The sequence below is a fragment of the Triturus cristatus genome, chromosome 3_2 (genome assembly GCF_964204655.1).
Source record: "Triturus cristatus chromosome 3_2, aTriCri1.1, whole genome shotgun sequence".
Taxonomy (NCBI): Eukaryota; Metazoa; Chordata; class Amphibia; order Caudata; family Salamandridae; genus Triturus; species Triturus cristatus.
This window is the reverse complement of record NC_140584.1, coordinates 1,086,744,083-1,086,755,586: the sequence shown is the minus strand read 5'-3', so window position 1 is coordinate 1,086,755,586 and position 11,504 is coordinate 1,086,744,083. Positions and strand designations below refer to the sequence as shown.

The following is an 11,504-nucleotide window of genomic DNA, read 5'->3' as shown; positions in this document are numbered from 1 at the left end:
TATCCTTTCCCTTCTGCAATAAGAAACATGCACAATGCATGAATGCATACGCTTCTGAATAAGTTTTGTTTGGCCAAGCAACAAGCTACAACAAGCATTTGCAATACAATAGGTCTCGCATTTATGCAGTTTGAGCTATTGGCATTGTATGTGACAATGCCCTTTATTTATGTTTTGGTTTTCAAAACATAAATAAAAGGCCTTGTCCTTTACAATCCCAATAGCTCAAACTGCATATATGTGAGACCTATTGCATTGCAAATGCTTGTTTGAAGGATTGTGTTAAGATAACTTTTGGATTCTCTCATTGTGCATTTTCTGTTTTTTGCACAACACACTTTACCTAACCTGATCAGCTAAAATCCTTCCATTCAAGAAGGACGATTTTCTAAGGAGGGGGTCACCTCAGTCCAAAACACCTTACGGGTGGTCCTGACAGAGAAGGGACATATCTCTCCGATTTACTAATTTTCCCACCGACCTTGCCACCTAAAATGGGTCTTGTTCTAGGGGACTAGCATCTCCACTAGCTGGAGAGGCCCTGGCTAGCATAGCAAAGGGCAGGAAGCCTTTGAAGCTCACCACCCTGAATGATTTTCCAGCTTGGGGGTAGGTGAGAAGTACCTCCACCCTAAGCAGGCTTTATTCCTGACCCACGAACTCACAAGGGCCTGCACCTCAGGGGGACAGAAACATGTCAGTGTGGGGAAGGTTGGTGCAGACCAATCAGCAGTACACTAGAGAATGGGTCATGTTTCAGGGGGCATCTCTAAGATGTCCTCTGCGTGCATTTTGTAATAAATCCAGCACTGGCATCACTGTAGGTTTATTATGTTGAGACGTTTGATACCAAACTTCTCAGCATTCAATAAAGCCATCATGGAGCTGTGGAGTTTGTAATGACAAACTCCCAGACCGTGTACTCAATATGGCTTCACTGCACTTACAATGCCTAAGAATGCAGCTATGCCCGCACCTGTGGTATAGTACACCCTGCCTTAGGGCTGTGAGGCATGCTAGAGGGGTGACTTACCTATGACATAGGCAGTGTTTTGTAGGCATGGCACGAAGGAATGTGTGCCACGTCGATTCTCATGTCTGCACCAAAATACACAGTCTGCAATGGCAGTGAATATGTGTTAGGTGAGTGATTTCTGAGGGTGACACAATACATGCTGCAGGCCTTAGAGACTCTCTCTAGTCACAAGGCCCTTAGTACAAGTTGCACCTTTTACAAGTGGCTTACATGAGGGCCACATATGTGCCAATTGTGGAAACAAAGGTACAGTTTTGAGGAAGCACACAGGCACTGGGAACCTGATTGACATAGACCCAGTGCACATTCAGTCAAAGTGCATTAGAAATCTGGCAAAAAGTGTGTGGGGGGTATTTCAACAGAAACCCACTTCCCCTCACTACCACATCCTTTATTTACTCGAGAAAGAAATATGGACAAGGATTTATTGAACATGAGAGCTATTAGCTGACAGACTGTACACACTCGCCTTGCTTATATACGAGCTAAAATATATGATATGAGAAGCTATTCAGTTAGCTCCGTGTGATTTATTTTAACACACAAGCGTTGATTAGCAATGAAGAAGTCATTGTCGTAACTGACAAGACGAAACTCGTGTTGGCTAAAAACTGTAAATTGTCAAGCATCGGATAATTTGCTCAAAAAAAGAAGATTTGCAATCACAACACTGTGGAAAATACTTTATTTGTGTGCAATTCTTCTCCACTTAGATGATATCCTAGATTGATATGTTGCCTACAAGGTCCTGATCTGAATCAATCCTGAATGTTTCAGACTCGCAGACTCACAGCAAAAGTGACTACGGTGAGGAATTGTATTACATCACAATAGGATAGCCAATTCCAATATTTTTGTAAACGATATTTAGGCCATGATTTTTATGTCAGACGATATTTTTGCTATCAGTATTCTGACATCCAACCCCTTGTCTGCAATAAACCATGTGCAGCACATAGATGCCTGGTTAAAATGGGCTAAGAGAGTTTTATACTATACTTGGGTATAGACTACCCACGGACCCCATGCATAGGACATTGCAACCATAGAACTAAGATATGACTGTCCAGTGTAGTATCAACAAAGTCTTAGCTAGATGTGCTAATTGAGCATTGTAAGCTCAGGACTATGTCAACCAACTGTAACACAATGTGATGGACAATACATTTGCATGCCAAGGAAAAGTCTTACCAGGATGGCTAGGCATGAAAAAGTTGTACACCCGGGATCTTTTCAAGCGCAAGAAGTGAAATAGGATTCTTCAAACAAACTTGCTGACGGAGACTAAATTCTGACCAGTAAAGAGATTGTTTTAAATAGTTATGCATTAACCAGACTGACCTGTGTGCCGGCAAAACTGGAATGGGTATGTTACATAGCCAATGTTACCCTATGAGGTAGCAAATGTATATATAACTTCGTTCTGTGTCATCTCATCTGAAACTTTCCACTGCCCATAGGGGGTGTACACAGTGTGTATGCGAGTTTGCATGCGTGTGTGTGCGTGTGTGCCTGTTTATGTATGTGTGTGTGTAGTCAACACCCAGGGATGGGTAACTCAATGCCCAGACATGAGTACAACTACCAAGTGATTTGGTGGGTTGAGGTCCACTGCATTGAACTGATTGATTAAGTGAAAACACAATTGAAAGGAAGATGAACAATGGGTGACACTGGAATGATCTGATCTATGTCAGTAAGTCTGAAGCCCAGACTCGGAGAATTTGCCTCACCAAATGAAGAAGTTAAGGCACTGTCAACACATATGTCAAAATGCCCTCTAGACTCAACCCACTGACAAGCTGTGGAAGTCTGGCTCACTAAGAGAAACATCAACATCTGCTAAAACTTCCAAGTCTGGTGAGGATTAAGGAGAACCCTGCTCGGGATGATTTCAAATATGCCCCCACTGAATTCTGGGTTGGGGCAATGATCCAGATGAGATTTCCAAAACAGATGCACACTTCACACATCATTCGAGCTTTCTTCTTTGTCGGCGGGAATGATTGTGCATGTAAGAATTTGCTATCTTGTGTGTGTGGATTCTGCGGCTATGGTGAAAATGTCAAACTCAATGGGTGGACAATAAATTGAGAGCAGTAACACCCTACTGTGAAGCTCAGGGAACTTTAAAGACCTAGGGCAGTAATGAAATGGTCATACACTTACTGAGGGTTGATGGGGGACTAGTACATCCTGGCGGTTTTGTTAGCAGATTCTCCACAGCCCCTTAGTGAAAGCCCAAGGAACAAACCCTTTGTTGTCAGTTATTCAAGAGTCCAATTAAGTGTTCAGGATGCCTGTGTATCTGCAGAACTCAGTAACGTCCCATAGGCATGTTGTTGTTTCAACTGATGACAATGGCGTTGTTCCTTTTGGGGACTATAGAAATGTTGTTTACACAACCAAGCATCCTATAAAAAGTTTTAGTCCTGAAGAAGCTCTTCTTAAGAAGAGCGAAACGCACTGGCTGTAGTTTGATGTGTGCTCAGGAATGTAATATATAAAGAACACCCTCATATGAACTACTGCTTCTAGTACTTTTTTTAAACTACATAAATGTTGATAAAATATTCTATGTGGAGTTTAACCAGCTTGTGCCTCTCCTTACCGTATTAATCTGTGTAAAAGAGTACACCTAAGTTGCGAAGTCGTGATATGTGAACATTTATCAAGCCAGACACACTGATCCCTACACTTAAACTCAAGACTAATGACAAAGCTCAGTTTGGCGACCTAGCACAGTCATAGCTATCCCAAACCAAGACAGAAAAATGTTGTCACAAATTTATTTATTTTAAGTCTCCTTGACACTATTACTTTCTCTATGCACCTAGCCATTCCGAAAAAGTAAATATTCAGAAACTACAAAGAGAAAAAAGCTCCATCCAATCTCTCCAGGCCAAATCTTTTAATCATCTCTCTTGGTAGGAAAGCAACCCCAAATTGTGCTTTTGCTCTGCTTTAACCAACACCAATTTCTATGACAGTTGAGTACCACTGGTTGATTATTCGTCTTCTCAAATCTAAAATATTAGAAGATGTTTGTGAGGTGGAGCAAATGTACGGAACCGCCTTGAAGAAAGAATTGAAACAGGAACAGTAGATGAGTTGAGAGGTCTGAAACAGACTCAGTGCAACAAAAGCACTGAGTAAACAACCGAAAACATAAAGTCCAGGTAGGGTCTGTAAGGCAATGAGAGGCAGCTACGCGCAGATGGGATGGACTACTGGTCCTAATCGTTGGTCCAACTCTACGATCAACATATTGGACTTACCCTAGCTGGTACCAAAAAGAATACATTCAAGTACATTTTGTTTGAGGGTTGTTGCCTTTACTAAGACAATCAGGGCGGCTTTCTGATCTTGCCTCCCAGGTTTATGGTCTCTAATGTCAAATGCTAAAATGTGAAGATCCAAAGCCAGAGATACTGAGCTCCGCCTGTGTTTGTATGGTCACTGAAGGACTACCGTCACTCAGTCTCCCTGTGTATTTTCCAAATATTGGTGAATGACCACATTCCCAAGGCAAACTTACTCCTTACGTCAAGTGGTCTACAAGCACTCAGCAACCGCATTCAATCCAGTTCCCAAATTATGGACACAAGACATTATCGTAAAAATGGTCTTCACAAAAGGTTGTCTTTTATTTACACTGTTATTTGTGGATTAAATTGTGAACAACTATTTGTATCAGCTGCTGCCCAGGCTGCAGCATACAGTAGAATATATTGTAAGCTGTTCTGAGTTCGAATAGGAAAGACAGAAGACCTGTGGTGAGCCACCAGCCCGCAATGCAATAATACCAATATTTCAGAAGTTTAATCACATTACGAGGATTTCTACTGACAAAAGTTGAATTCGTAACGTTTACGGAGTATTTGATACATAAGTTTAAACAACTTCTCAAGTTTGCTTGAATACTGTATTTTGTCTTTCCAACATGAACTCTGTATTGCAGCCAGATAATCTCAAAATATGAAGAAATCTCTACTCCTAGTCCTTCTCCTCGCCGTGAGTGATGATATAGCACAGGTTCTTGTAGTCCAGGTTACCGGCGACATCTGGTGGGAACGCGTTGAACATCTGGGTTATCTGCAAGACAAAACAAGCATGAGATAATAGAATAAAGTTATTCTTCAAGATCTGGTCTTCAAGCTACTGCCCACCCTGAACAAATGAAATCAAACCCCTGCCAGTGACAAGGGCATGGAAAGCCTTTGTGTTCCAGAGAGTTATGCCAAATGTCATCGACGTCAAAGACCTCTTCTGGGTACCTGATCACATCATCTGCATTCAGCCTCGAAAAGGAATCTCAAAAGAAGACATTAAAGATGGAAAAGAACCCCCAGTTAAGAAACCTATAGTTTTGAGATTATGTTAGTTAGAAACGTCCTCATACTTGAAACCGCCAATGCCCTGTGAACCTGTTGCCTGGAAGACATATTCTCATGGATTGACCATCCTTAATTTATTTTCTGGTGCTGGTTGCTACTAATTCAGTTAATTTCTACGAATCAGGTTTTCTGACAGAAGCCTTTGATGATATCAGTCATGGATCACAGAAACCTACATGAGTAACTGTGCTAAGAGCCTCCACTGCGTATGTAAGTCTCCTTGGTGTATGTTGATCTTCTTCAAAGCCTTTGGTTTTTTGAGCCAAAACCTTGCTCCAGATCCGCCGGTTACAGTTTTTTAGTGCTTGCACCTTGATGCCTGTGAGTGACTGGAGGCCAGTATTACAAAAGCTAAAGTATTTACTATACTATACTATACTATACTATGCTATGCTATGCTATACTATACTATACTATACTATACTATACTACACTACACTATACTACGCTATACTACGCTATACTATACTACACTACACTATACTATACTATACTATGCTATGCAATGCTATGCTATACTATGCTATGCTATACTATGCTATGCTATGCTATGCTATGCTATACTATGCTATGCTATGCTATACTATACTATACTATACTATACTATACTATACTATACTATACTATACTGCTGCTCCTCTGTATTTGGCGGGATTCAGAAACATGATTGTCAATGACTCGGGCGTCATTGAGGGATTTCCAAAGTCAGTTTTCTATTGCCCATCACAAATCCTTGCTCATATTTTGAAGCTATTTTGAAGCTGTTGAAGGTGTCAATGTATCCACTTGCTCAACTCTTGCTCAGCTCTACTGAGTACCGAACAGAACATAACTGACATTTCAGGTCAAGAAAACCGCCTTCGAGCCACTTTCAATGCGCTCTATGTAAGCGAATGTTGAGTTGATACACTGTGTGTGAATCTTATAACAGTGAATGTTCATTCTATAGCAGTGGACGTTAATTCTAAAGCAGGGAATGTTGATCCCATAGCAAAGCACATAATTGATTTTTCGTTCATGTGGCGTTGTTACAAACTAGAGGTGTCACTATGGAGTAGTGGCCCTTAATACTCTGAACAAATGCAGAACCAAGGGTGGAATTGCACAGAGCCAGGCCTGCACACAGTCAACACCAGAGAGGGGTACCTGTGTGCCTGTCTGCAGCACAGGCACTTAGGGGCCTATTAGGATGGCGGGCGGACTTTGGCCCGCCCGCCACCCTAGCGGTGCTGGAACCAGTCGCCAGTGGTGCGGCGGTCCCGCACCGGCAATTTGGATGCCACCGCCACCGTAGCGGTGGTATGCCCTATTCCCAGCATTGTGGCGGGCGGTGCCCACAGCACCGCCCGCCACAATGCTGGGAATGCACGTCGTGCATTGGCATGCACAAGGTGACAGGAACGGCGCGGTGCCTGCCACTTTGTCCATGCCAATGGTACCCCCATGTGCACCCCCCAACTAACTGGGGGCTCGCTACGGGCCCCCATAGGCAAAGACCGCATGCCTTTCCATGGTGGCAACGCCCCCATGGAAAGGGACATCTCCGCCTGCATGCTAATATGGATAGCGGTGTCTTGCAGACACCGCCACCATATTAGACCCCTTTTTCGCCCGGTCTCCTGTGAGACCCGCGGATGGTCTTTCCGTCCGCCGGGGTCTCCCCACTATCCTAATATGGTGGGGGGAAATGGGAGGCGGGCGGAGAATAATGGTGGGCAGATCGCCACCGCCATATGGGTGGTGGCGAACTGCCCGCCATTATAATAGACCCCTTAGTGCCTGATTTAGGGAGTGGCGGACAGGTTACTCCATCACAAGCATATCCCGTCTACCTTATTACAAATGCATTATATCCTATTGCACTTGTGAGAAGGGCGGACCAGATAGCCATCACGTTATGACGGTAAACCCATCCGCGAAACTCAATCAGGCCCACAGGCAGTGGTTGGCTGCTCAGATAACGGTGGCCTACTCGGCTATGACTATTTCTCAATGGCAGCATTTTGTAAATGGCCCCAAACCTTGATTTTGCTCCCTTTTTCATCTTGAAATTGTCACTACAGTGATTTAAGTCTACAATCCTGCACAGTTTTTTCTCTTCTGCCCTCATCAGCAAGGCCTCTATGTCGATATTGCCTAATTGTGAAACAGACATTTGTTTTCACCATCGTAATATTAAAACATGATCACGCAACATTTGCACGGCTGACAGAGAGCCTATAAAACGCAGCCAGCCTTGAGTGAGTGTGCCTATGTATAAGTGAGAGTGAAAAGTGCTTGTACAAAACAGGAGGTGGAGAGGAGTGGGGTGTGAGCAAGAGTAGGCACCGTGTGAGTGAGGGTTAGTGTATGAAGAGGGCACACAGAGGGTTAGTGAAGGATGGAACTGCTTGTAACAGGAAGGTATTGTGTGTTTGTGAAATGGATTGAGGATGAATGATACAGAAATAGTTGAAAACAGCAGCTGTGAAAAGGGAGGAGGACAGCGTTAGACATCAGAGAGAATTGGGGCAGGTTTTAGGGAAGAGAATACTAGGTCGATAACTGGGCTGCCACCAGCGCGGGTGTCATATTACCAGTACACGCAGCAAGTGTGGGCGGTACAGAAAAATGTACCTTGGACTAGAATGACAAAACTCCCTGGGCTGGCCCTAACTGGTGCAGAAGGTGTTCAGACTAGCAAAGAGGAGTAGGTAGGTGGGAGGTAGCGGGGTAGAGAGTCGAAAAATGAAAAGAGTATGACGGGGGTATGTATATAGTTTAAGCTGAAATAGAAAAAAGAGAGCGAGGCAGGTGGGAATAAAGCGTGTGAGGGAATTGAGGGAATTGAGGGTAAGAGCAAAGTGTGAGAAAACAAATTATAGTCAAACAAGAGGAAAAAAAAGACAAGCTACAGAGAAGAGAGATCAATGTAAGCCAAAGAAATGAACATGAGAGACAGGGATGGAAAGAAAAAAAGAGAAATGGGAGGAAGGAGGAGAATGGATTGAGGGAGAGACTGAAAAGTGAGAGAGTGAGCAAGAAATATTCAATTGAGAGAGGGGACATAAAGAGTTAGAAGGGCAATGGAGAGTAGCTTCCCATGTTGTCTTTAGCTGGCCATGCTGGGCACGTGTCTCGCCCTCTATCCTCTTTCACAACATGAATAGGGAAGGTCTCGGTATAGGTTTAGCAAGAGCCCAACCGTTGAGAGCTGAGGCTCAATCACAAATGTAAATGTGAATGGCAGCAGTTGGATCAACAGGAAGTGACAGCAACAAGGCTGCAGGATATGACAACTGGAGTCCAGCAGTGACAGACAGCAGCGTTCAGGATGCCAATGTGGCAAATCACCTGAGTGAGAATGGTGTCAGAACCCACATATTAACTCAGTCATCCACCATCACCTTCCTCTCAGTGAGTAAAGATCTATCTGTAACCTGCGCCTCACTCATGCCTCAACTGTATATGTTGTGTGAGCAATGAAAGCCTGTTCCTGCCGAGCTTGTTCTATGAGGACGGAAGCCTGCACGTGCTGCCCTCTGTGAGGCAGGGAAACCTGCTTTGCCACTGCCAGGCTGCACCTGTTTTGTAGGGAAACAAAGCTTGCACTGGCACTGGCACTGTCCGGTGTGTCGTTGTGCTATCATGGGGCAAGCTTGCACACCTGCTGCCCTATCTGTACCTATGCTCTACAGGATGGAAGCTTCCACTGTTCCTGTCCACGGTGTACCTAGGAAGATGTGCTTCCATAGCTGCTGTACCCAATTATGAAAAAACAAAGGATGTATTAAATGCACTTGACTAACATGCCCTATGAACCGGGACTGTTTCACAATATTTGATGTGAAATATTGTCCTGAAGAAAAGGCCTCTCCCTTTACGCACAAATGTTTGAGCGCCGAAACATGCAGAAGGAAAAGAGAGGCGGCGGCCATTGCATCTCAGGCTACCCGTCAATGTGCATCTCACACCGTTGTCGCTAGGAATCGAACTCTCACCACTATCTCCATGCATGTTATGTTCCTTGGACCAGAGGTCTTTACACTACCTCCATAGGCCCCAAACACCTTTCACTGAGTGCCCTTCAACCCCATGCTCTTTACTCTGCCTATACATGGGCCCCCGGTTCATTGCGGTGTCGTTCAGTAGCCCAAATCCCTCATTCTGCCTACTGATACACCTTTAACTGTGGCCCACCCACTGATTAAAGGCAAGCACCACAGTGAGCTCTAAATGCGACCCACTGATCAATGGTGAGCCTCAGTGTGCAGCAATACGTGTGACTCACTTATCAATGGTGAGCCTCAGTTTGCAGCAATAATTGTGACTCACTTATCAATTGTGAGCCTCACTGTGCAGCAATAAGTTTGACTCTGATCAATGGTGAGCCTCAGCGTGCAGCAATAAGTGACTCACTGCAATGGTGAACCCCAGTGAGCAGCAATAAGTGTGACCCAGTGATCAAAGGTGAGCCTCAGTGTGCAGCATCAAGTGTGACTGATCAATGGTGAGCCTCAGTGCGCAGCAATAAGTGTGACTCACTGATCAATAGTGAACCCCAGTGAGCAGCAATAAGTGTGACCCAGTGATCAAAGGTGAGCCTCAGTGTGCAGCATTAAGTGTGACTCTGATCAATGGTGAGCCTCAGTGTGCAGCATTAAGTGTGACTCTGATCAATGGTGAGCCTCAGTGTGCAGCAATAAGTGTAACTCACTGATCAATGGTGAACCACAGTGAGCAGCAATAAGTGAGACCCAGTGATTAAAGGTGAGCCTTAGTGTGCAGCAATAAGTTTTTCCCCCAAGAATCTACATTTAAGTTTGACAACCTGAAAGAAGGTTGGTCCCTATAGACAGCTATAACTGTGGCACACAGACCGAGGAAGGACTTTAGTGTCTGGCTGTAGCTCTGACACGCTGACCGAAGGAGGACTTCCGTGTCTGGCTGTAGCTCTGAAACGCTGACCAAGGTAGGACTTCAGTGACTGGCTGTAGCTCTGACACGCTGACTTAGGTAGGGCTCAGTGTATGACTGTAGCTCTGACATGCTGACCGAGGTAGGACTTCAGTGTCTGTCTATAGCTCTGACACGCCGACGGAGGGAGGACTTCAGTGTCTGGCTGTAGCTCTGACATGCTGACCGAGGTAGGACTTAAGTGTCTGGCTGTAGCTCTGACACACTGACGGAGGGAGGACTTCAGTGTCTGGCTGTAGCTCTGACACACTGACCGAGGTAGGACTTAAGTGTCTGGCTGTAGCTCTGACACACTGACGGAGGGAGGACTTCAGTGTCTGGCTGTAGCTCTGACACACTGACCGAGGTAGGAGTTCAGTGTCTGGCTGTAGCTCTGACACGCTGATCGAGGTAGGACTTCAGTGTCTGGCTGTAGCTCTGATACGCTGACTGAGGGAGGACTTCAGTGTCTGTCTGTAGCTGACACGCTGACCGAGGCAGGACTTCAGTGCCTAGCTGTAGCTCTGACACGCTGACCGAGGCAGGACTTCAGTGCCTAGCTGTAGCTCTGACACGCTGACTGAGGTAGGACTTCAGTGTATGGCTGTAGCTCTGACACGCTGACCAAGGAAGGACTCCAGTGTCTGGCTGTAGCTCTGACACGCTGACCGAGGTAAGATTTCAGTGTCAGGCTGTAGTTCTGACACGCTGACAGAGGACGGATTTCAGTGTCTGGCTGTAGCTATGACATGCTGATCGCATGCTGACCGAGGACGGACTTCAGTGTCTGGTTGTAGCTCTGACACGCTGACCGAGGTAGGACTTCAGGCGTCCCCTCCCCCTCCAGCGCCTTGAGACCCCCACAGGTATGTAGTGCGCTTTATAAATACCATGATTGATTGATTGATTGAGTGTCTGGCTGTAGTTCTGACATGCTGACCGAGGACGGACTTCAGTGTCTGGCTGTAGCTCTGACATGCTGACCGAGGACGTACTTCAGTGTCTGGCTGTAGCTCTGACACGCTGACTGAGGGAGGGCTTTAGTGTCTGGCTGTAGCTCTGACACGCTGACCGAGGGAGGGCTTCAGTGTCTGGCTGTAGCTCTGACATGCTGATCGAGGTAGGACTTCAGTGTG

General features: G+C 45.3%; 1 protein-coding gene across 2 annotated transcripts in view; it reads right to left on the bottom strand.

The window, feature by feature from the left end:
- Positions 1-4,653: 4,653 nt before the first annotated feature.
- The window catches only part of LOC146859171 (myosin regulatory light chain 2B, cardiac muscle isoform), a 164,326-nt gene continuing 157,475 nt past the window's right edge, over positions 4,654-11,504 (bottom strand). For both annotated transcript variants that reach the window (XM_085649845.1, XM_085649844.1), the window contains exon 7: positions 4,654-5,131. In XM_085649845.1, coding sequence (XP_085505971.1) covers positions 5,033-5,131 — 99 coding nt within the window. In that variant the 3' untranslated portion in view covers positions 4,654-5,032. The remainder of the gene's footprint in view (positions 5,132-11,504) is intronic.